At 40.4% G+C, this 26,965-nt stretch overlaps 1 protein-coding gene across 4 annotated transcripts in view; it reads right to left on the bottom strand.

Annotated features, from left to right (window-relative positions):
• The window catches only part of PTPRE (protein tyrosine phosphatase receptor type E), a 187,211-nt gene that overhangs the window by 36,283 nt on the left and 123,963 nt on the right, over positions 1-26,965 (bottom strand). For 2 of the 4 annotated variants that reach the window (XM_084845961.1, XM_084845960.1), the window contains 6 exons: positions 21,665-21,767; positions 21,276-21,349; positions 9,840-9,976; positions 3,231-3,321; positions 989-1,065; positions 806-842 (listed from right to left, as the gene is read on the bottom strand). In XM_084845961.1, coding sequence (XP_084702087.1) covers positions 806-842; positions 989-1,065; positions 3,231-3,321; positions 9,840-9,976; positions 21,276-21,349; positions 21,665-21,767 — 519 coding nt within the window. Of the gene's footprint in view, positions 1-805; positions 843-988; positions 1,066-3,230; positions 3,322-9,839; positions 9,977-21,275; positions 21,350-21,453; positions 21,599-21,664; positions 21,768-26,965 lie in introns of those variants that run through there. The other 2 variants (XM_084845962.1, XM_084845963.1) reach the window with 2 other exon arrangements.

A 26,965-nucleotide genomic window follows, 5' to 3' on the forward strand; every position in this document is an offset into this window, starting at 1 on the left:
TGAAAAAATAGCAGCAAAGAACCCTTGGCATTCATTGTGAATTTTCTTAACTCTATACCCTCAACATTTCATAGGTCCTGAAATTTACAAATAACAAAACCAAAAACTAAAATTTTATATACTTCTGCATACTTAGGAAGCCTCCTGAGTATGTAGAAACTGTTCTCTCTTCTCCTTTTTTTTGGTGGACACATTTCACTTAAAAGCTGAGAGGCACTCAACCATCCAAATTCACCATTAGAGGGACTCAAGATTTTTGTTCCAGCTTTAGGTGGAACAGAATTAGAGGGAGCCTGTTTCCTTATCACAGTGGTATTGGTTTAAATCGGAGGGATGGTGGGATGATATTTGTGCCTCTCCAGATATTTTGGCCTACAGCTCTCACCAGCCTTAGCCAGTGTAGCCAATGGTGAGGGATGATGGAAGTTGTAGACCAAAACATCTGATGGACCATAAGTTGCCCACCCATGGTTTAAATAGTAAGGAGAAACAATGGAGGATAAATAGCATGGAAAAAGAAACTAAAAGAAGGCAACAACTCTTGCAAGTGTAATTTTCTAGGCAGTTTGAAATGGAGTCTTGCAGACTAGCAAGGTCCCAGAAATGCTACATTACAGTGAATAATAGAATAAATTAAATTATAAGTCATAAAATCTTTAAAATCTGACTTTGTAAAAAGTTTTGATTAGACTTGGTATAAGAGGAAACTGAGGTACACATTTCTGAAATCATTTTGCACATGCAGATGTACAGAACAAAATCTTTAAAAAGAGAAGTACGTGCAATAATGGAAACTAGAAAATACCTTGAGCTGCTATAAATTTATTCTTTTCCTTGTAGCCCTGAGAGAAAAAGAAGAAGCCTATCATTCTTTTTTATTTTATTTTATAGAAAATACCTTAAAAGATGCATTTTAAAATACTCAATGTGCTGCTTACTTTAAAAAAAAAAAACACTAGTAATTTAAACAGAAAAGCTATCCACTTACATCTATGTATGATGCATTAATATAGTCTGAACTCTGAACTCCATCCATCTGCATTAACATTACTCTGGAATGATCATCTGTAAAGAACATACATACATAATTAGAACCATTTATGGCAAATATGGATACAGTGTTGACAACTATCTGAAATGCATTTTTTCTTCTCAAAACAAAACAAGCCCTTAAAATATTATCCCGCCTAATGTGTATCTAAAGTCAACAGCAGCATATATGATAAATTGTTTATAAATGTTATGGCTTCCAAATGGAGCAACACCATATGTTCACATGTCTCAGATAATAAGTGGAATTTTTACAAGTATCATTGTGGTCTATATAATACGGTGAATACGAATTTTTATTAGAGAAAAACTGTGTTAATGGTGTTTAGATCTTTGCACTACTGCTAGTTTTTACTTTGGTTTTATTCTGTTGTTGTTTTAGACTTTTAGGGTGCAATCCTATGACAGAGAAAAGTCTGGCTGGGGAATGCTGGGAGTTGTTGGGCTTTTTCCTGTCTAAACCTGCATAGGATTGCACCCTTAACGTTTTTAATGTTATGTTTTAATATGTTCTTATATTTTATTGTTTGAAACACTCAGAGAGCTTTGGCTATTGGGCAGTGCAGAAATGTAATACATACATACAGTTTAAAAAATTATCTCATTTGTATGCCACCCCGTAACATAAAGTTCTCTGGTGATTTACAATAAACAAATACAAAATCAATTTAAATACAAAATTAAACATAAAACCACAACAAATGCAGCATAAAATACAACAACAAAACAAAATTCTCAGCACCACAAAATTAAACTCACAAATTTTTAAACTGAGGGGCCCAGAATTATATATTGTGGAACTTTAAAGATACTGGATTTATTGGGGCATATGCATTCATGGATAAGAGTCCACTTCAGATGTGTGAAAACTTATCGACATTTGGCAGGCACGTATTTTCAGTATATGCTGAAAGACAGAGGGATTCTTGGTTAGGGTTCTGATGACTTTGGAGATGTTCAGCCTGTTTTCAATATGGTTGCACTCCTCCCGGAGCAGTAGTTTGGAGGTGTTACTAGATACACAGATAGCAGCAGCAGCCAGGAATGCCTTTTACCAACTTGCACAAGCTGCACCCTATTCTGGAGAGGTCAGACCTGGCCTCTATTCAGGCTCTAGCCAGGTTGGATTACTGTAATGCAGTGTACATGGGGCTGCTCCGAATATAGTCCCGAAACTATAATTGGCTAGAAGGACGTGGCTAAAATATTGGTCAGGATCAGCAGGACCGTATTATGCCAATTCTGTGCCAACGTCACTGGTTACCAATTTGTTTCTAGATTCAATTCAAGGTGATGGCATTACTGTTTAAAGCCCTTAATCAGGGATGAGAAACCTGTGGCACTCCAGATGTTGTTGGGCTGCAGCTCCCATTGGCCCTAGCCAGCATAGTCATGAGGGATGATGGGAACTGCAGTGCAACACATCTGGAGAGCCACATGTTTCCCATCCCTGCCCTAAATGGATTTGGACCAGGGTTTCTCTGCCTATATGAAGCTGCTTGAAAACTCTGCTCTGCCTTAGACTTGAGGGCCATTCTCCTATATCGCCCCCACCAATGGAAGTGCAATTGGTGGAGAGGGAGATGAGAGGCAGGGCCTTTTCAGTTGTGGGTTCCACACTAGGGACATAAGAAGAAGCCTACTGGATTAAACCAAAGGCCTATCTAGTCCAACATGCTGTTTCCCACCAGATCTCTTTGGGAAGCCCACAAGCAGGAAATGTGGGCAACAACTCTCTCCTGCTGTTGTTCCCCCAGCAACTGGTTTTCAGAGGCATGCTGTCTCTGATCCTGGGGGTTCATGGATAGTAGCCATTATCCTCCATGAATTTGTCAATACCCTTTTGAGGATGCAATCCTATGCATGTTTAGGCAGAAAAAAAAGCCCTCCAGTTTCCCGCATTCCCCAGCCAGCCATTTGGCCACACTGTTTACAATTTTTCTCTATGTATATATGTATCTGCCAACTGAGGTTAACAACTTCATGCATGTGATAGACTCTGGTCCATAAAAGCTTATACCACACTAAATATGTTAGCCTTTAAGGTGCCACAAAACTGTTAGTTGTCTTTCTAAAACAGATTAGCATGGCTATCTGTCTGGAAAATGTTAAGACTATTCAGAATGTTGCACTTCCAAATATCTGCCTTATAGTGAAAATAAAAATAAATAAATACATACAAGGTAGTATGTTGGGATATCTGTTTTTTTCTCTATTTTCCTCTTTATTTGCCATCTCAAGTGTTCCTTGCATATATCCAGGTGGTAATGACTGCAAAGAAAATAAGTCGTGTCAGTTCAAAACAACACCCTATAACAAAGGGTCAAACAATGCCCTATAACGAAGATTAGTCAAACAAAGCTGTTGGCTTAAGTAAAACATTTATACCCCATAAAGTTTCATTGAAATAACAATATCAAATTTCAAATATTCAGCTCAAAATTCATTGGAAACCCAATCAAACATGATGCGATTTTTGTCATTTAGGAAAATGTTATTATTTCAAGTTACCCATGCAAACCCCTAATCTCAAAATGACTCATGTATAATTAAGAACTGAAGGACAAACGTTGATAGAAGCTGTCAAGATTACCAACTACTGATGAAGGACTCAAAATCCTAACAGCTTGAATCCAAACTGAGAAATTATAGATATGCAAGTGGGACAAGTGAAAGAACAATCATAAAGCAAGAAAGGTGTGTGTGGGGGGGGCGCATAGATGTGATCCCATGACAAAACTGGAATTACTAATAAATTACTTTGAGAAATCTATTTCAATCCAACAATGCAATTATATATAAATGGACACTTCAAACTATACTGCCTATAAAACTTTTAAAGTGTGTTAAGAACTGGTAAGTCTGCAAAGAACTCTCTTTCTCACACACAAACTCCCAGCTAATGTATACTCAACAAGGATCTAATAAAATTATTTGCTGCCCAATTCTATGCATGCTTATTTGGAAGTAAGTCTTACTGTGTTCAGTAGGGCTGACTTCCAGGAAAGTGTGCACAGGATTGCAGAATAAGAATTCTATGTATACATGGAAGGGCCCAATTTACATTGCACCCACCAGTTGCTTTTAAGAATATAAGTTTCTTAAAATGTTTCTAAGGCTATTCAATATGACAGAATTGCACTCCATGCCATTTCATATTCATAACACTACAATTATTTTTTTTATACCCTTTGTTTAAGCAGATTTCTTCCCAGATGAGAAAAATGCCTTGGGGCCAAACTAGATGTCACCTTTACCATGTAGTTTGCCTTTCTGTAAGTTGTTTGTGTGTTGTTGTTTTTAAGCAAATAGCATATGCGTTAGGGGGCCCAACTTGGATTGGGATCATGGTATGTGTGGGGGGATGGGAAGGGAGCTTTAATCCTTTGTCCCCACTGCTCCCCCATGCTTAGGAGCTATCTTCCCCTGTGAAGGAAGAGGGCCTTCTTGGTGGTAGCCCCCTCTCCTTGTGCAAAGCTCTCCCCACTGAAGTCTGCTGGTATCAACATTGTCATCTTTTGGTGCCAGGTTTCCTCTACTCCCAGGCATTTGATGGCATACGATATAGCTTTTAATGTCAGTTGTTTTATCAGGTCCCAGTACTGTATTGTAACTGAATGTTTCAGGTTTTATTTTGCTGTTTTAAATTGTTTTTAAATTTTCTAAATTAAAGAAAAATAAACTATGCAAGTGCAAACTACCTGACAAACATGACATCTAGGTTCGATCCTTAAAGGAAAAGGTAAATGTCAAGAGCATTAAAAATAAGCAATCCTCAGAAACATACTGCACATTGTGGAATTTCCTCTCAAAACCATGGTACAAACCAGACTGGTGGGATTAGACAGGCTTTATCGCTTGATAAGGAAGTCACCTTGTATGTGTGTTTTTTTTGTTGCCACAACAAGTATAAATTTGTTGTTTATGGTTTCAATGCCTGGGCTTGCTTTGCTTCTACCAACCTGCTTTATTTCCTCAAAGGAAAATAAAACAAGTAGAAGGTTAACCATGAACAACTATACGCTAAAATAGTTACATTATTTTAATAAACTGGCTTTCCTTAATTTCCCTTCAAAATATTTGTCAAAAAATAAAAGAGACAGCTTTTAAGCAAAAAGCGTACGTTAGATTACACTACTCTGCTTTTTGAACACCGCTTATTGCAAATTCATCAGAAGACTTGTGTAAAACTGGTAAACCGAACTTCCCGTTTCTGTATGAAACTGCAAAATAAAGTGAGGCAAGGGAGATTTTAAAATTGTTCCTATTTTAGAGTTTATACAGAAAAGCTGATTGAAGAACAAAACCATAACCGCCCCCATATGTTAACCCTCCTGTCTTTCGTTGTTTCACACAAATACTAAGGATTTTTATCTCGAAATCTCAACTTTACACCTCAGTGCATCCACATACACTCACAGTCTAGAATTTTCCAGGCACAAGTTGAATGTTCTACTTCAATAATTTGATCCTGGCTGCTTCCTGCCACCTGCATAGCATTAGATATACAGTTGTCCAGAGTGCAGCACTGGAAGGAAACTGATACACTACCCAGAAGGCCCTGGATCACTACACTTTACCTCTGGAGTGGTGAATGTCTTTTAGTTTTGTGATGGTTGAATTCAGTTTTGGAGAAGCACCTGGGGACCGCATTGGGTGGGCCTGGATGCAAAAGGAGATGGGGCAACAGCACCAAAAATGCCAGCATCTTTTAGACTGAAGCTCTTACTGCCAGTACTGGGAATCAGGAGATGCATTTCAACCATTTTGAAGGGCGAAGAAGCTGCCCAAAAGCCAGGAAACCACCAAACAATTGGTGGTTGGGGAAAAGGGAGCATGACCCTCTGGGGAACCCCAGATGACAGGACAGAGACTCCGGGAAGGCCAGATTTGGCCCCTGGGCCTGAGGTTCTCCACCCCTGCTTTACCACAATACTGGGGATTAGGCCATGGATAAGCAAGTAAAAGTGCAATCATATGCATGTTTAGAAAGAAGAAAATCCTACAACTCCCAGCATCCCCCAGCTGGCTGGGGAATGTTGGGAGTTGTAGGATTTTCTTCTGTCTAAACATGCATACGATTGAGCCCTAAGCTGCTCTTCCCCTACTCCTACACACAGTTTCTTCCATTTTTCTTATTTAAATAGTAACAATAGTAGTAGTACTGCAAAGTTGCCACAACTGTCCAATTATACTGGTGCAGGTGCTTCTAACCCATAATATAATGTTTGTACAATCATAGAATAGTGGGGTTGTAAGGGCCCTATAAGACCATCGAGTCCAACCCCCTGCTCAATGCCGTTATCCAAGTCAAAGCATCCCTGACAGGTGGCTGTCCAGCCTCATCTTGAATGCCTCCAGTTTGGGAGAGGCCACCACTTCCCTAGGTCATTTGTTCCATTGTCGTATTGCTCTAACAGTCAGGAAGTTTTTCCTGATGTTCAGCTGGAATCTGGCTTCCTGTAACTTGAGCCCATTATTCCGTGTCCTGCACTCTGGGATGATCGGGAAGAGATCCTGGCCTTCCTCTCTGTGACAGCCTTTCAAGTACTTGAAGAGCGCTATCATGTCTCCCCTCAGTCTTCTCTTCTCAAGGTTAAACATGACCAGTTCGTTCAGTCTCTCTTCATAGGGCTTTGTTTCCAGTCCTATGATCATCTTCATTGCCCTCCTCTGAACCCTCTCTCCAGAACCCTCTCCAATTTTATACCCTTCTGGGGATTAAACTAAGGATTTATATTTAGGGTTCCCTCTTTTGCATTCCTGCTATTAATCCCGCTTCAAGCTTTTAATGGAGCACTGCAAACTGAAGTAATAATTCTGAGGAAAATGTACTTGTTGATGACAGATTAACAAAATGCCATTACAGAGATAAACAAAATGTTGCTGTTTGGGTTGCTCCTGTTCAGGATACTAAATTCTATTCCTCCTCTCATCGGATTTAATGTCTCTCCTAGCTCCACCCCAACCCTACAACAGTCATTCAGTTTTCTGTGGCCACTTAGCATGCTATCTTAATTGGGTTGTTTTGGCACGCGCACACACACACACACACACACACACCACACTTCTGGGTTTTATACCCCTCTCTTGTGTGTTGGTGGTGGTATTTTGGCTACATAAGGAACAGCACTCAGGACACTGAAATAGAGGGGATTATATGTATCAGTTACCACCACTGCCAGCTCACTTGATTTCTAATTGTTGCTTTTTTGCTCCTTTCCTCTTAGAAATGTCCACCAAATACTTAACCTGCCATTTGACCATCAAACGCTTAAAAGTGAAATGGTAATCTTTATTTATTTGATGGATGTATTTATTACACATGCAAAGATAAACATTTAACTGACAGGCACAGTACTGTAAAAGCATATTTTAAGCACATAACCATAATACAAATTTCTGACATACTGTAGACCTATCAATTACAGAGCCCACTTCACACTATATTATAGGCTTAGCGGGCTCTACCCCATACTTGAGACAGTTTAATTGGCATTTGCTTTTTTACTTAGATGAGCTCAAATTTAAAGCAAATGCAGTTTATCCAGTGCCATAGCTACTTCTACTGGGAGTTGCTGAAAGATGTAAAAGTGAGTAAGTTCAATTTTGCACAACTGGTCATAAGTGGTCAGAAAGTACACCCAGCATGGTATGATCCTTTCTGCTACTCAGCTAGCAGCCAAACCAAAACACCCAAGCAAGACTCATGTACACAACCACAGTGAAGCAGGAAGCAAAAGAAGAATCTTTACTTCAAAGCCTACAAAAACAGCCCCTGAGAGACTACTATTAATGGGCAGCAAACACATTGGGGAGAGGATCCTGAGCAGCACTTGAAATCTCTTGGGTTTTCAACATGCTTCAAGCATATGATCAACATGCTTCTTGCTCCTCAAAACTGTCACTATGCTTCTTTACAGGTAGGAAAGTTCTGTCACTGATTCTCAAAGGGAGGTCCATAGTATTTTCCGGAAGTCTGAGAAACATCAGCTCTCCCACCCCCCATGCTAAGCATATAGATGCACCTTGCTACCACAGTCTAGGCTCCAGCAAGATGTGCTTGCATGCTATTTTAGAGGGAGACTAGAGTTTACTGTGGGATAGTTTGGTGATGATGTATCTCTTTTGTCCATAAAGCTTACTTTAATACAATCCATTTTCTTTGCACAATTTATGGTTTGAGAAACCATAAATTTATGGTTTGAGAAACTTCATGGCTTCTTAAGGCAGAGGACAGAATGTTGGACATGAAGAAGAATCTGTATCTTTAAGTGTGGAAGTAGCAGCATATGAGAAAGAAAGGTCATTCAGTTCTGCAAGTATCAGAGAAAGCCACCATGTTTGGAAAATATGAACATCACCATCTTCAGCTAAGATACCCTCATCAATTTTGCTGCCTTTCCCCCTCTATTCAGCATTTCTAGAGGAGAGAATAGTCAACACCCTTAATTGCTTTTGCTGTACCACAGTGGCTCACCCTGTCCTAGAAATTCTGTACAGGAATGTGGCAAATGAAAACCTAGAGGAGCTGCTGAGTAATCTGCCGAAATAGAGACAGGACCCAGGACTGCCAGACTCATGTCTGGGAAGTGATATTGCTCTAAACCAACAGCAAACTGAAAAACAGCCCGGTGGAGAAGAACTATAGGGCAAATTGATAAAGGGGAAGCATAGTAAGCATCCATTAGCTGAGAATGCCTTTTGAATTCAGGCAGAGAAGTGGTTGCAAACAGAGTTTTAAGATGCTGTATACCCAGCTCCATCTATGATCCTGTGCTAGAAGAAAGCATTGAAACCAACCACCTGCATGGTACCACTGACAAAACTGGTCCTGAGTCAGCAAGATTTTTAACATGTTAAGGCCCAAACTAAATGTTCTTTTGAACATGCATAGAAGAACTATGCATAATTGTTTTCCCTACTCTCATGCATGTGTGTGTGATTAGGATCGGGACCATGGCACTTTGGGAGGAAAGTTTAAGTTTCCCCCCTCATCCAGTTTCTTCAAAAATGGCTGGGGCAGGGATGCTTAAACCATCCTCTCCCAAAGTACCACGGTCCCAGTCTAAATCATGCCTACACGAACTTACAGGAGAGCAGCAAAAACAATCATACATAGCTCCACTATGCATCATTAGAAGAAAGTTTAATTTAATCCTAAATGTCACAATACATGTCCCTTCCAAAACAGTACATGTCCCTTCCAACTCAACGGGCAGCATCCAACAAGGCACTTACGTCCTGCTGATTCTCTCGTGCCCCACCAATTCCCATCCACAAGCAGCACCCACCACTTGTGGAATGGAGATTTAGTGCCCTGTGGGCAACCAGAAATGAATGAAAATGCTTGTTTATGGAACAGGGCAGGTCAGCAGAGCTTGCAAAAGGTAGCTCTGCTGACCTGTCCTGATCCAGAAATGAGCGTTTCCACTCATTTCAGGGCTTCCTCTGGGAAGTGTTAAACCTCTGTTGCACAAGCAGTGGGTCCTGCTTGTGAAACAAAATCAACAGGACCAAGCACTTGCACAAGAGAATCTGCAGGGCACAAGAGAACTGGTGGGGGTGTAAGCACCCTGTTGGATACTGCCCTGTGATTCTATAAAAAGCAAATTTGATTGAGTTTATATAGTATAGCTCCCTACTGGATTCTAAAACAAATGCTAAATGATGCACACATGAAATTGTTAAACATTTGGTCCTGCATCCATTCTTCCTTATGGTCACTTATTATTTGCTATGTCTTTTTATTGAAGAAAAACAAATAAATACAAAATAAGATGACTTACATTAAACTCCTCCCGAAATAACTTCCCATCATCAGCTGCTCTTATCCGTATTTCATCTTCAAGGCGCTCTACTGGAATAGGAAAATACTTCTTTGGGCCAGAGGGAGACCTCCTGAGAAGCATCACTCTTTGCTGTTCTGTCAAAAGAGGATGCCAAGCACATTCTATGAATAGTGGAAGTGCAGTGTCATTTAAGAACAAATGTTTGTTTATTTTAGAAGCACATTTCTATGGCTGACTTTAAAGTACATTGAAAAACATCCAGCTGGGAAACTGATGATTTCAATAAAAGCAAAAATATGCCAAGTAACACGTTCAAAGGTATGTGGTAGACTTCAAACAGTGAAATAATCTGTGGAACTCACAATTAGACTTAAAACAGTGAAAGAATCTGTGGAACTCAATCTCAGATCCTGGGTTGTGACCCAACATTGGCTAATTGTGTCAAACATACTGGAAATCCAATTAATTTTGGCATTAACTCTTCCATTAATGAGATTATAAACTTACTTACAGTGCCATGGAGTAATTTGTATTTTCATGGCAAAAAATAGCTTCATTAGTTGGTTTGCTTTTAACTACATCTTGACTTTCAATTTAGGGGGTGTTTAAAGGACCTCAGAGACATAATGAACAGGTCAGGTATTATGGCTGAGAAGTAAAGCTGGAACAGGGATAAAATGCCACAGATAAATCTCCTTAAGCAAATGTCATAGAACACTTGTGATTTAAAGACTTGTTCTCACTGATGTGCCTGGGCTGTATATTCAAACAGAAAACTAGCATGTCAGTGAGAAGAGTTCTAGCCAAGCTTTCCCTGCCATTTAGTTTTCTGTGTGCGGGGAATTTTTAGTATAGAGCAGTATTTTATCAAGTGAGCCCACACCTGCAGTCTAAAGTTATTCCATCCAGTCATAAGTTTACAACACAAGCAAAAACTAGGCTTAAATTAGCATGGGGGTGGGAGGAAATGAAGGAGAACATGGCAGCAATTTATAAATATCCAAAAGGACACTACAAAATGAGAAACAGAAAGTTTTTATAAGACTCAATGAGGAAAGGCCAAGCAGTGGGGGCAAAACTTGCAAAAGACCTTCCAAAACAGCAGATCAGTTTCAAGGCAATCAAGAATCCTAACTGTAAGAAAAATGTGGCAGTGATAAAGTGTCAAGGAAGCTGTTGATCTTTTTCCTATTGTGGATATTTTAAAGATGACACAGTGAGCATCTGCTGGAAATGGTTACATCTAGGGAAATGTGTTATTAGATGAGATAGAACTAGATTGTCCTCGATGCTCATTCCAACAGTATAATTTTATGAAATAACTATAATTGATCTTAAAACAGATGAGCATTCTTTATAAAATTTCCCATAAACTTCCTTTTAGATATTGTAAGACACTCTATACTTTGAAAAGTGTTAAATACATAAACTAATCATCACCAAATCTCTAAAAATCAAGGAGTTGGATCCAGACAGTCATACCTAGAGCAGGCCCATTGAAATCAATGAGACTTCAGCCATCACTTTCTAAGTATGACCAAGTCTGGATCCAACCCAATGATGTCATTTATTTAAACATACATTATTTAAACACAAATCTATCAGAACAAGCCATAGTCAGAAACACCTTTTAAACAATACCACACATCCGCCAGCACTTATTCCTGTCCCGGTCTTTGCATAGCTTGTTTGTGCAAGGCCTTTACTTTCTAACTGAGGTATTTAAATAATTAATTTAAATAGAAACATAAATAGAAACTGATAAATGAATACCCAACAATGCAACGTAAACAGGTTCATTATCATGTGAAGTATGTTCTTTAGAGAAATCATGTAGCAGGTGGCCACAATGCTAGGTTCCTAACCACAGTTAGCAAATAGCAGCATGTGCTCCATTTAATTGCCTGGCAAATATTCCTCCCCCTCCACTTAACCGTAGCTAAGCAGTTTGCATTATAGCAGTTTGCATTATAGGGCACCAGGGTTAAGGAGAAACCCTGTTTAGCCTTAATTGCAGTGAACATGTATGCCAGTCAAAATGGAGTGTGTGTGTGTGTGTCTGCATGTGTGTGTGTAGGGGGATATTTAAACATTTGAAAATTTATACTCCACCATTCCACTTCAAAAATGGAAACATTCAGCACAACTAAAAACCAAGTGTAGGCTACACTAGCAACAACACTGGTTAGTTTGGGGCATCAGATGAAAACAATTCTTTTCCAGTAGGACTTTTGATTAACAGTTGAGCCTATGTTTCAGAGCAGGATAATTGAAGGGCAGTATATATTTAATTTGACACCAACTGACTTTTGTGTATTTCATTGTATTTTATAATGATAATATATTGTATATTGTGACTGATCTGTGATCATTTTACATTGAAAGCTGGGATATAAAAAAAATTATTACAAAATAATAGATTAAAAAAACTATGAAGGAGCCAATTCATAAACAAATAATAAACATTACCAAACATTGCCAAAAGTCTGTCAAACAAGAAGAGTCCTCAACTGATGATGGAACACTGGCAAAGAGAAAAATGAATTCTCCAAGACAGGGGCTTCCACATTCTGGGTGCCAAAACATAAAAGGTCCTCCTGGGGTGGGAGGGGGTACAGGCAGTGCCCATTTGCTTATCATGGTTAGCATGGCACTAATGTTAGAGCTACATCAGCCTACTTTTATTCTTTTTAGGCAAAGCAGACTGACTGAACGCGTAATCTATATGTGATGATGGACCAGCACAAATGTTTGTAGAAAGACTCAGATTTTTGTGTGTGGAAAACTATCCAACAACTACATATAACTGAAAAACAGTAGATGCTGCAGTTTAATAATTCTGAACTCATCACTGAGTAAGTTCAATTTCACAACTGTCTCTACAGAAGGGAAAACCCATTTTTAGAAATACCAACCCCTGTTTCTTCCACTTAATCTGACACATTCTCTCTTGCTTCATTAATTTTTTTTAACTCTTTGTATTAGAAAAGGAGGTGAAGAATAGATTTAAGGGACTAGATTTAGTAGATAGGGTCCCGGAAGAACTATAGACAGAAGTTCGCAACATTGTTCAGGAGGCGGCAACAAAAAAACGTTCCAAAGAAAAAGAAAACCAAGAAGGCAAGATGGCTGTCTGCTGAGACACTGGAAGCAGCCCAAGAAAGAAGGAAAGCAAAAGGCAACAATGATAGGGGGAGATATGCCCAAGTAAATGCAAAATTCCAGAGGTTAGCCAGAAGAGATAAGGAATTATTTTTAAACAAGCAATGCGCGGAAGCGGAAGAAGATAATAGAATAGGAAGGACAAGAGACCTCTTCCAGAAAATCAGAAACATCAGAGGTAAATTCCAGGCAAAAATGGGTATGATCCAAAACAAAGATGGCAAGGACCTAACAGAAGCAGAAGAGATCAAGAAAAAGTGGCAAGAATATACGGAAGATCTGTATAGGAAGGATAATAATATCGGGGACAGATTTGATGGTGTGGTCAGTGAGCTAGAGCCAGACATCCTGAAGAGGGAGGTTGAATGGGCCTTAAGAAGCATTGCTAATAACAAGGCAGCAGGAGATGGCAGTATCCCAGCTGAACTGTTTAAAATCTTGCAAGATGATGCCGTCAAGGTGATGCATGCCATATGCCAGCAAATTTGGAAAACACAAGAATGGCCAACAGATTGGAAAAGATCAACTCATATCCCCATACCAAAAAAGGGAAGCACCAAAGAATGTTCAAACTGTCGAACAGTGGCACTTATTTCACATGCCAGTAAGGTAATGCTCAAGATCTTGCAAGGTAGACTCCAGCAATTCATGGAACGAGAATTGCCAGATGTACAAGCTGGGTTTAGAAAAGGCAGAGGAACTAGAGACCAAATTGCCAATATCCGCTGGATAATGGAGAAAGCCAGGGAGTTTCAGAAAAACATCTGTTTCTTTTTTATTGACTATTCTAAAGCCTTTGACTGTGTGGATCATCACAAATTGTGGCAAGTTCTTGGTGGGATGGGGATACCAAGTCATCTTGTCTGCCTCCTGAGGAATCTGTATAACGACCAAGTAGCAACAGTAAGAACAGACCACGGAACAACAGACTGGTTTAAGATTGGGAAAGGAGTACGGCAGGGTTGTATACTCTCACCCTACGTATTCAACCTGTACACAGAACACATCATGCGACGTCCTGGGCTTGATGAAGCCAAGGCTGGAGTTAAAATCGCTGGAAGAAACATTAACGATCTCAGATATGCAGATGATATCACTTTGATGGCTGAAAGTGAGGAGGAGCTAAGGAACCTCATGACGAAGGTGAAAGAAGAAAGTGCAAAAGCTGGGTTGCAGTTAAACCTCAAAAAACCCAAGATTATGGCAACCAGCTTGATTGACAACTGGCAAATAGAGGGAGAAAACGTGGAGGCAGTGACAGACTTTGTCTTTCTAGGCGTAAAGATTACTGCAGACGCTGACTGCAGCCAGGAAATCAGAAGACGTTTACTTCTTGGGAGGACAGCAATGACAAATCTTGACAAAATAGTGAAGAGCAGAGACATCACACTGACAACAAAGGTCCGCATAGTTAAAGCAATGGTATTCCCCATAGTAACCTATGGCTGCGAGAGCTGGACCATAAGGAAGGCTGAGTGAATGAAGATAGATGCTTCTGAACTGTGGTGCTGGAGGAAAATTCTGAGAGTGCCTTGGACTGCAAGAAGATCAAACCAGTCCATATTCCAGGAAATAAAGCCAGACTGCTCACTTGAGGGAATGATATTAAAGGCCAAACTGAAGTACTTTGGCCACATAATGAGAAGACAGGATAGCCTGGAGAAGATGCTGATGCTAGGGAAAGTGGAAGGCAAAAGGAAGAGTGGCCGACCAAGGGCAAGATGGATGGATGATATTCTGGAGGTGACACACTTGACCTTGGGGGAGCTGGGGGTGGCGACAGCTGACAGGAAGCTCTGGCGTGGGCTGGTCCATGACGTCACGAAGAGTCGGAAGCGAATGACGAAATAAACAACACATTAGGAAAGGCCTACAAGACTCCAAACTAGTACTCTTTATTTTTGCTTTATATGTGTATGGTTAACAGTTTTGTACTTGGAAATGTGGGTGTGCTTATACACCCATTTGAAAAAATGATAATTAAGCCAAGCTAAAAGGAAGTGGCTGGGTGTGGGGTTGGAGAAGAAATTAAATAATTTGTCCCGTTTCCCTCTGCTTTTGTTTAATTATTGCATGTTTGCATTACAGTTCTGCTTTAATATATGGGTGTCCTACGTTCCAACACTTGCTATACTTGTACCTCTATTAATGTTATACATGAACACCAGTAATAAGGGATTGTCTAGTTCGTGTAATTGCTGGAGATGCAACACACCTAATGCTTCTTTTATCAAAATGTTTTGGCAATGCCCAACAGTCTCTTCCTTTGGGGAGGAAGTTATAATATGGATAAACTCTGTGCTGGAACACTCTTTAATATGGAATGATATATTTGTTGTTGTTCAGTCGTTAAGTCGTGTCCGACTCTTCGTGACCCCATGGACCATAGCACACCAGGCCTTCCTGTCCTCCGCTCTCTCCCAGAGTGTGCTGAAGTTCATATTCATTGCATCGGTGATGCTATCTAGCCATCTCATCCTCTGCCATCTCCTTCTGCTTTTGCCTTCAATCTTTCCCAGCATCAGTGACTTTTCCAGTGAGTTTTCTCTTCGCATTAGGTGGCCAAAATATTTGAGCTTCAGCTTCAGTATCTGTCCTTCCAATGAGCACTCAGGGTTGATTTCCTTTAGGATGGACTGATTTGACCTCCTTGCAGTCCAGGGGACTTGTAAGAGTCTTCTCCAGCACCACAGTTTGAAAGCATCAGTTCTTCAGCACTCAGCCTTCCTTATAGTCCAGCTCTCACAGCCATACATTACTACTGGGAAAACCATAGCTTTGACTATACGGACCTTTGTCGGCAAGGTGATGTCTCTGCTTCTTCCTATGCTGTCTAGGTTTGCCATAGCTTTCCTCCCAAGGAGCAAGCGTCTTTTAATTTCATGGCTATAGTCACCGTCTGCAGTGATCTTGGAGCCCAAGAAAATAAAATCTGTCACAGCTTCCATTTCTTCCCCTTCTATACACCAGGAAGTGATGGGGCCAGATGCCATGATCTTAGTTTTTTTTAATGTTGAGTTTCAAACCAGCTTTTGCACTCTCCTCTTTCACCCTCAACAAGAGGCTCTTGAGATCCTCTTCGCTTTCTGCCATTAGGGTGGTATCGTCTGCATATCGGAGGTTGTTGATAATTCTCCCAGCAATCTTAATTCTGACCTGTGATTCATCCAACCCGGCGTTTCTCATGATGTACTCTGCATATAAGTTAAATAAGCAGGGTGACAATATACAGCCTTGTCATACTCCTTTCCCAATTTTGAACCAATCGGTTGTTCCATGTCTGGTTCTTAGTGTTGCTTCTTGATCCTTGTACAGGTTTCTCAGGATGCAGGTAAGGTGGTCTGGTACTCCCATCCCTTTAAGAATTTGCCAACGTTTGTTGTGATCCACACAACCAAAGGCCTTAGCATAGTCAATGAAGCAGAAATAGACACTTTTCTGGAGTTCTCTTGCTTTCTCCATGACCCAGAGAATGTTGGCAATTTGATCTCCAGTTCCTCTGCCTCTTTGGAACCCAGCTTGTACTTCCGGTAGTTCTCGGTTCACATACTGCTGAAGCCTAGCTTGTAGGATTTCGAGCATCACCTTGCTGGCATGTGAAATGAGCACAATTGTACGGTAGTTTGAACACTCTTTGGCACTGCCCTTCGTTGGAATTGGAATGTAAACTGACCTTTTCCAGTCTTGTGACCATTGTTGAGTGTTCCAAATTTGTTGGCATATTGAGTGCAGCACTTGAACAGCATCATCTTTTAGGATTTTAAATAGCTCAGCTGGAATACTGTCATCTCCGCTAGCTTTGTTGTTAGGAATGCTTCCTAAGGCCCATTTGACTTCACCCTCTAGGATGTCCGGCTCAAGTTCAGTGACCGCACTATCATGGCTATCAGGGACATTCACATCTTTCCTGTATAGTTCTTCTGTGTATTCTTTCCACCTCTTCTTAATCTCATCTGCTTCTGTTAGGTCCCTGCCTTCTTTGTCCTTTATCATGCCCGTCTTTGCACAAAACGTTCCCTTGAGATCTCCGATTTTCTTGAAAAGATCTCCAGTCTTTCCCATTCTGTTGTTTTCCTTGATGTCTTTGCATTGTTCATTTAAGAAGGCCTTCTTGTCTCTCCTTGCTATTCTCTGGAACTCTGCATTCAGTTGAATATATCTTCCCCTTTCTCCTTTGCTTTTCGGTTTCCTTCTTTCCTCAGCTACTTGTAAAGCCTCATCAGGCAGCCACTTGGCTTTCTTGCATTTCTTTTTCTTTGGGATGGATTGAGTTGCTGCCTCCTGAACAATGTTACGGACCTCCATCCATAGTTCCTCAGGCACTCTGTCTATCAGGTCTAATCCCTGAAATCTATTCATCACCTCCACGGTGTATTCATAAGGGATATGATTTAGGTCATAACTGAATGGTTTAGTGGTTTTCCCTACGTTCTCCAATTTAAGCCGAAATTTTGCAAGAAGCAGCTCATGATCTGAGCCACAGTCCGTTCCAAGTCTTGTTTTTACTGACTGTATAGAGCTTCTCCATCTTTGGCTGCAAAGGACATAATCAATCTGATTTCGATATTGACCTTCTGGTGATGTCCATGTGTAGAGTCGCCTCTTGTGCTGTTGGAAAAGAGTGTTTGCTATGATCAGCGTGTTCTCTTGGCAAAACTCTATTAGCTTTTGTCCTGCTTCATTTTGTACACCAAGGCCATGCTTGCCTGTTATCCCAGTGATTTCTTGACTTCCTACTTTGGCATCCCAATCCCCTATGATGAAAAGGACATCTTTTTTTGGTGTTAGTTCTAGAAAGTGTTGTAGGTCTTCACAGAACCGATCAACCTCAGCTTCTTCGGCCTCAGTGGTTGGGGCATAGACTTGAATTACTGTGATGTTGAATGGTTTGCCTTGGATTCGTACTGAGATCATTCTATCATTTTTGAGATTGTACCCCAGGACTGCTTTTCTCACCCTTTTATTGACTATGAGTGCTACTCCATTTCTTCTAAGGAATTCTTGCCCACAGTAGTAGATATAATGGTCACCTGAATTAAATTTGCCCATGCTTGTCCATTTTAGTTCGCTGATTTCCAAGATGTCGATGTTCAATCTTGCCATCTCATGTTTGACCACCTCCAGCTTACCTTGATTCATTGATCTTACATTCCAGGTTCCTAAACAATGTTGTTCTTTACAGCATCGGACTTTCTTTTCACCACCAGACACATCCACAGCTGAGTGTCCTTTCGGCTTTGGCCCAGCCACTTCACTCTTTCTGGCGCTAGTTGGAAATACCCTCTGCTCTTCCCCAGTAATATATTGGACACCTTCCGACCTGAGGGGCTCATCTTCCGGCGTCATATCTTTTAGCCTTATGATACGTTCCATGGGGTTTCCTTGGCAAGAATACTGGAGTGGGTTGCCATTTCCTTCTCCATTGGACCACATTTTGTCAGAACTCTCTGCCATGACTTGTCCGTCTTGGGTGGCCCTGCACGGCATAGCTTATGGCTTCACTGAGTTACGCAAGCCCCTTCGCCACAACAAGGCAGTGATCCATGAAGGGTGAATGATATATATGTGCTCTTAAACTATTTACTGGTTTCTTGGAAGTTAACTTAGGGTCAGTACAAATGGATTTTCCAAGCCTTTTTGACAGCTAAAAGACTGATATTACAACGTTGGAAGGACAAATGCTCACCTCCTATAATACAATGGACTGAGGTCCTAACAATGCTATCAACATTTGAATGGGTGATGTATCAGTGCCACTCATGAAAGGATAAATACATGGATATTTGGTCTGCTTTTCTCTAAGCTTATGTATCCTGTCTTTTTCAGAAAGTCATATTTAATGGTGTACTGATATTTTTATGTAGGTAATTTCTTGTCTTTTTCTTCTCCATGATTTGTTTTGTTAAAAGCACAATAAAAAGATTAATTAAAAAAACACTGGTGCAATGAAGGGGCTATTTAAAAATCTTACCTCTGAACTCATTGTCCTTAAGTAAGCAATTATCTCAGTCCCACCACCTGTAAAATGGGGACACTGTCCTACCTTACAAGGTTATTTTAAGTATTAATGGGCTGGATCTGTGTTGATTTCATCCCTAATGGAAGGATCTACAATCTGGATCACATTGGCAGGAGTGGGGGTGAGTTGACTTTGATGAATTCCCCCTTAAATTTGCAACCACGAGCTTCCTCCCATACTTTTCTGAAGGGTCCCTCAACCTTCCAGAGCAGATTTTCAGCAGGTACAGGTCGGGATGTGCGAATCAGCAAAAACTGAGCTCACCAACGTTCTACGAATTCCATCTCAAAGCTTGTTTCAAGTCAAGTCCGTATCAGATTGTGCGTTCTGTTTTGTTCTTTCTGAATGAAAATCCATGTGGATTTTCTCCAAATGTATGCATCAGTTGTGCACATCTCTGAAACGTATGCATTCTTCTCCCACTGACTGAAGCATATGTGTGTGCATTTTTCAAAAGTATGCATTTTTTCATGTGCGTTTTTCAAATGTGCGCATGCTGTTGCACACATTTTGAGGGGGCGGTTTCTGCAAATCACACTGCAAGCTTGGAAATGTACAGACTTCAACTTCAGGGTGTGCCCGAGTCTGTATTCAATCCAGAAGGTGTAAACTGGGTAAATCCTGATGTTCAAAAATGAACTGAAATGAATTCCTCATACATTCCTAGACACAGGTCACTACAGGAGAAAAAAAGAACATCCCACACACCAGCACCCACTTCCCCAAGAAGAAACATTCTCCTCACAGGAACTCTGAATCCAAGGCACTGCAATAATGTTCCTTATGAGGGGGGTGCTTTTTTCAGGCTGAGGACCACATTGCCTCAGTGGTGGAGCCAAAGCCCAGGGTAGGCTGGCCACTCCACATTCTCCCACATACTATTTATACACACTCACTGTCACACAAATAAGACACACATTCTCTCTCACACACACAAGATCCTGCTGCACTGCAAGTGAAGCCAATGGAAGGCTGGTCCCAAGCACAACTGCAGCATGGGGGGGTAATTTTGGAGGGTTTGCATCTGGATAGGGGAGGGTTAACCCTCCCCTGCCCAGTTGTGAACTTCTCCTCATCCTGCAGCACGTAGAGAGGGCAGAGTTGGCCTCCCTGGCATTTTTCAAGGGGAGACAGCAGTGCATGAGGACGGGAGGGTTAGCCCTTCCCACCCAGTAGCAACTCCCATGCCCCTTGCATGACAATTAGGCTTAAGAAAATAGCCCATTTGCACCAGTGGTGGATTTTAAAAAGCCTAATGGCTGAACAAAATGTTCAGCTACCCCCTCTCTCCTGAGCAGTGACACTTTAGGCTTTATGAAACTTCCATTGGAAGCAACAGAGGGGTTTAGAAAGCCTAACTGGTGTATGAAAGGGTGGGCAACCATGGAGGGTCAACTTGGGGGGCAGAGGGAGGCTGGGGGCCTCTCGCAGGTAACATCCAGCAGGCAGGCCAGACCTTCCCTACCGCTGACGTACCATAAACACTTGGAATGTAATAGATAAATGCTAAGCATTAGTAACATCACACGGGCCATGATCTAGCACATAGACAAATGGGCTTAAGCTCCACTGTTGTTAACCATGTGTTGCATTTATATATTACAGCATTATATTCTTAAATAATAAAGCATTATTAATTAGCTGTTCTGTATATTTTTGCAAGTCTAATTCACTTATTTAAGGCTGTTTCACACATTACACAGAAACAAATCCAGATTTGTCTCCCACGGTTCACTCAGAAGGTTGCTACAGCCAATTCTGACACTTCCACATATGAATCTGTATGGTATGTGTGTTTCACACTCCTGTTTGTCACATTCACACACATTTTTGGTGTATTTGTTTAAAATATTTATATAGCACCCCTCATCAAAACTTATTCCATCTCAGTGTATGCTTAATATATCTTTGTTCTACAACTCACACATATAAGTTAAGTGACCCAAAGTCTAACCTGACAAATGCTAACATTTAGTCTTTGCTTAAAACAAAATAATATGCTCCATTTCCAATCTTCTTTTGCTGAATTAAAACTTTCCTATGAAATCCTATAACCTCTTCTAAATACAGATACATGTGACAATATGTTATAAAATATTAAGTATGTTTTTAAAAGTAACAAATAGTTCTCAAATACAATAGAAACTTAAGAGTAACCAATGTTTTAATATGTATACATTTCCACTTTCAGCATATTTCCCACATTAAAAAACTAAAAAGCTAAATATGAAGAAAATTAAATGTGTAATTACCTTGCTCTTCTAAGATTCCATTTGGCATTTTTTTATCACTGGAATTCACAACTGCTTTTCTGTGTTTCCTGAACCTTAATAAATATAATGAGATGCATTTAGGGGGAGGTAGTGCAGATCTCATAGTCACAGATTACTTACAATTAACAAATATTACTGCTGATTATGTTTCACAAACCATGTAATCCTGGAGAAACTTTTTCTAAACATCTTTCAACTGTAAAAGCTTCAGTTGGTGCAGAAAAAAAGGGTGCGACATCCTCTGCTTCTCTAAGTAATGAGACTACAGCCAGCACAGCTGCATATACCCACACTTTCATTTCCGTATTAGATCACATGGAAACAAGATGTAACTAGTTCCAAGCCAAGTGTATATGAGTCATGCTTACCTGAAAAAATAGCCAGCTAAGAAAACTAAAATTATGAACACCAGAATCAAGATCAGCATTGAAGTCAATAGATGCTGCGGCTGGCCATTTACGTTTGGAGGACCTAGGATTTAAGAACAGAGACATGAAGTGGTGAAACAATGGATGGCTTACCGTCTGACACATAAAATTACATACTTAATACTTACAAAAGTAAAAGCACACAAATTAGCCACATGAAATTCTAGACAAGTCTCTGGGCTGGTTCACATGATGATTGCTGAACACTGTGCTATGGGCTGCTCTTGGGTTCTGGTGTGGCTTGTTAACCACCACCACAAGCCACCCTGTCCAGATTTGCACATCACAATAAGCTGCGACAACTGCCCGCCACAGCTTGAATATTTAGAATGGCAGCCAGCGTCCACCGCAAGCCACCATGGTTTATGTAAGCCACAGTGGCGGCCACCAATTATGCAAACCCTGTCTCTAAGTCATATTTTTCTAGTACTACCTGCATTTCAATGAATTAAAGTAAGACTGATTCATTAATTCATTTACACTGCTTTAAAGACATCAATTATATTAAAACTATTCACAAGTAGTCATCCCTGCACATCGATCAAAGTGGTGTGTGTGTTTTTTTAATTTGATATGAGTGAGAAGGATCTCTGTGATTTATCTGACCTGCACCAGATTAGAAAATACCTTTCTCCAATTTGGCCCACAGACATGATGGGGGGAGGGGTCAAAAAACCTGGTCATAAATAGTTTCCTCCTTTGTTAGCAGGGATATGTTGTTGTTTTTGTTCAGTCATTCAGTCGTGTCAGACTCTTCGTGACCCCATGGACCATAGCATGCCAGGCCTTCCTTAGCCTTGTGATACGTTCCATGGGGTTTTCTTGGCAAGAATACTGGAGTGGGTTGCCATTTCCTTCTCCACTGGACCACATTTTGTCAGAACTCCCTGCCATGACCTGTCCGTCTTGGGTGGCCCTGCACAGCATAGCTTATGGCTTCACTGAGTTACGCAAGCCCCTTCGCCACGACAAGGCAGTGATCCATGAAGGGGAGCAGGGATATACCATCAGGCAATAAGTGGGCCACCACTTATACATGGACATTCTTGGCTTTGCGTAGTATTTGACCATCAGCATATAACCCTGGCTGTCAAGAGCCTGGCATCCAGAGCTAGCCCAAGACATTTTACTGGCTGAGATTACGCAAGAAATGGTGTGTGTGTCCCCACCCCACAAAGCCACGGTGCACAGTAACCAAAGCCAGCCAAGTTATTTCAGCAATTGAGTCTGTCAAACACCTTTTCCTCCCTTTGACATTAATAAATTTAACAATAATAAATGAAACAATTCATTGTTCTTTCATGTCACCCTAAACCACGTGCCTGAAGTTACCACCTCACACTGATAGGACCAGCCCTTTAACTTTGTAAGCTTGAAATTGCAGTACTTTCCCCCTGCAGTTCTTTCTCCCTCTCGTATTCTGCAAACCAAGGTTTCAAGGAGGGATAAACTGCTCTTGAGAAAATGAAGAGAATCAGTAGCCAAAATAGATGCTGCCAGTGGTTAATTTTAAAACAGGAGCATATGCCTATTAGTTTAAGGAGGATGTAGTGGCACTTTACAAAAAATCCACACACACTGAGACACAAAGGGAGATAAACGTCAGACAAGGGGCCTTAAATGGTGAATGAAACTGGAGGATTACTGCTCCATGTGTAGCATCCTGGTTCAAAACTCTAATTCAAATTAAGGAAGAAACATGCATTTGCCTTCGTTTCATCCTGTTCTTTCCTCAAGGACTCCCAAGAATTGCTGGATGGGGAGTGGCATGTATTGAATGCTTATATTAGTTCTGGCCCTTGTGTAGTATTTCTGCGTATCTAGGATAGCTTACATTTTAAACGCCACAGGAACTAAATGTGTCAGGGTCCGATAAGTGTCTTAAAACATAGGACAGTGTGGAGGGGATTCTTACTATTACCTAGGTAATAGAGCTTCAGCTATTGGGCAATATAGAAATGTGATTGATTGATTAATTAATTAATCAATCAATCAATCAATCAATCCAGATCTCCTGTTTATTGTCAGTAACACAATTTCTGAGGATGAAATCCAGGATACTATATTTTCAAATGAAGAATGGTATAGTCATACAGCACAGAAACAATGGAGTAAAATGTAAAGACTATCAATAAAACAGTGTAACAGAAGGAGGAATAATATAAGGATGCAGGAGAGAAAATAGATGTTAACATTATTCACTGGGGAGAGTAATCATATGGCCACTAGACAGTGTCTAGAGGGCCATAGGATTTTCGGTTTCTGAGAACTGTGCTCCCTGCACCCTCCCCCAGCTGGTGCAATTCTCTCCATGCCAGCTGCTTCTCTATGCTCACAACAAATGGAGTGTGGAGAGGGCGGAAAGGGGACAGTCCCAGGGGTGGGGAGAGGAGGAAACTGCAGAAGCTCTTTATGAGGCTTCCTATGCACCATGCAGCCTCCCTCCCCTCCTGCTCCAACATCCATGGCTAGACATGCAAAATCACCCATCTGGCTGAAAATGCAGGATGGCCAGAGCACAGAGGAAAGGATTCCCTCTGTGCTCCAACCACTCTGCATTGGATAGGCATCAGCCTGTGAGCTTGGAGGCAGACGTCTTTCTCAATAAGATTGCACCCTAAAATATTGTGTTTAATAATTCCATCTCTGGAAGGGCGAAGAAAGAAAAGATGGATAATGAGATATGGGTGATAAAGCAGTATATAGTCATAGCACATATTAAAACACACAATTTGTTTTCACAATAATATTCTGGAGGCAGATATTCCTTGCGCAGAAATTAAATCATTGTCTGAAGAATATTTAGGGATTTTCAGGAACAGAACCACCCAAAATATTTAGTTATAGAAACAATTTAGCTTTCTTCCACCTCCAGTGTCAGAAAATGCAGGGTGATAACCACAAATTGGGTCCACATAATTCTCCTATTTAAAGTAAATATCAAACAAGGGAAGCACACCCATATTTGCAAGAATAGCTGGCAAGGCTTTATCCATCTCCACCTTTCTTAACTAGTAACCTGTCTTTAATTTTTCCAGGACTTTTTCTGTCTGTAATGAAATACACCTTCCATCCAGTGTCATGGCAACAGAATAACTAGTGTCCACAAGAGTATTCCAGACAAAGATTAAAACAGGATTTTTAAAAAGTACTCTGAATTTTTAATTTTAGGAAAAGTAAGCTTAATGTTCTAACTGTTAATCAGTCAATGCCACAAAGAGAGAATTAGGAAGGTGGCACACAATTTTATTTATTTATTTAATTTATTATTTTTATTTATTTACAATATTTATATAGCGCTCCACTTCAGAAGATTTCAGAGCATGAACAACAAAGGCAAAAGAATAAAACACCGGGTTAAACAAGTTTGATTTTTTTTTTTTAAGTAAAACATCCACCATTTAGTTTTTCTGGAAACCTAGAGGACTCCAAATTGACAATAAAATCAATTTTCTCATATATTTTTCAACCATGGTTTCTTTTTCTCCCTTCTTTCAAACTTTTAAACATAGCAGTAAATCTCTTTACATGCAACACAACGGATTGTACATGTGCAACAGAGTGTTTACTAAATGGTAGTTTTCTTGTACAGCATGACAAGCTGCCATCTGAACTTGGCAAACCATATCATCAGATTGAGATCAGATGAGTTATGTTGCTTTTTGGAAAAGGTAGTACACAGCCTACTTCACAAGCTTGCACTTCTCTAGAGTGGTGTGCACAAGCAAAGAAGTGATTGATTGATTCTATGATGCAAAATCATGATTGCCGAAGTGGGAAACCTAGAAGGGAACAATGCAATAAGGGTTGCCCCCTAGGTTTGGAGTTTAAAAAAAAAACAACTCTTCTACTTCTGCAAACCTCAGGTTTCTCCTGAGCATGCCACTACCTCCCTACACTTGTTTCTCATAGAGCCCATTTTGGCTACAGGTGTAAACTCCATTTCTTAGCCACAACACTGCACTACTGAAAAACGTATGTGCTAAACTGAAATTTAAAAATATATATTAGGAGAACCTACCAAGTGAATTGTACACTTCTATATGCAAACTTCTACCTGCAATATGCAGCTGGAAATGAAACAGTTTTGCACTAAGCACTGCACTACATACAGAGAACCATAGAAATACAAGGACCTGCCTTATACCAAGATCATGCTCTTTGTCTATCTAGCCAACTAGTGTCTATTCCAGGGGTAGGCAACTTGGTGCCCTCCAGATCTTTTGAACTACAACTCCCATAATTCTTGACCACTGGCTTTGCTGGTGGGAGGTTGCCTACTCCTGGTCTATTCGGATGGGCAGCAGCTCCTCAGAGTCTAGGGCAGAAGATTGGAAAGTTCATTCAAAGGATATGTACATATAAAAATATTGGGAAATCCTATTGTTGGTCAATTTCCCGTCACACACTAGGGTTTTCGATGCCAGTGCTACATGCACTTCCTGATTTCAAGATAAAATAAACATGAGGAAATGGAGCTCCCAAGCAACAGACCTTGCGAAGCTCCATCCTTCACTATCCAATTAAGATGTCAATGACAAGTATAGTGACAAACCAAGTTAATTTTAGGTGGTATGAAACAAAAAAGGGTGGTCACTGGAGCTAAGCACAAACTAAACTAGCTGTGAACTGAGATGCATCAGAATTAAGGGTTAGTATTTGGGACTTTGCCCCGATCAAAAGAAAAGAGGGTTGAGCTGCAGTAAAAGCACTAAAGTACACGCGTAGAGTGGAGCAGACATTAAGATCAAAGAACAGATGCACACACAGCAATGTATCCTGTTAAAGAGCGCAAGCACTTTGATATCACTGCATTACTGAAGATAGCTAATGTGAAGTTGAAAAAGAAAGCAGAGGACTGAGGTCAGGCCACATAATACTGAAATAATGCCTAACGCAGAGGTGTCAATATAATCTATACAGCTGTAGCTTTGAGTTTAGGGCTGACAGCAAAATACACCTGTCCTGAGCTATGCTGCTTGATTCTGCTTTTAACTCTCAACAGGTTCAAATATCATACAATACCATATTGGTTTTATGCCTTAACTTCTATTTCTGCAAAAGCTGTATTGCCTCACCCCAAGAGCTAACCTGTGAACGGTTTAATTTCATGGAATGGCAGTTAAAAGGTGAGAAATGTCTTCTCCGTGAAACATGCCAATTGATAAACAAATGGCCATTGCTTTATGCAAAATTGTTGGGTATATAAACTTTAGTTCTTTATTAGGTCTTATTGAACTC

Source organism: Heloderma suspectum, chromosome 3 (assembly GCF_057233095.1).
Source record: "Heloderma suspectum isolate Gila_16-S chromosome 3, 16-S_ref, whole genome shotgun sequence".
Lineage (NCBI taxonomy): Eukaryota > Metazoa > Chordata > Lepidosauria > Squamata > Helodermatidae > Heloderma > Heloderma suspectum.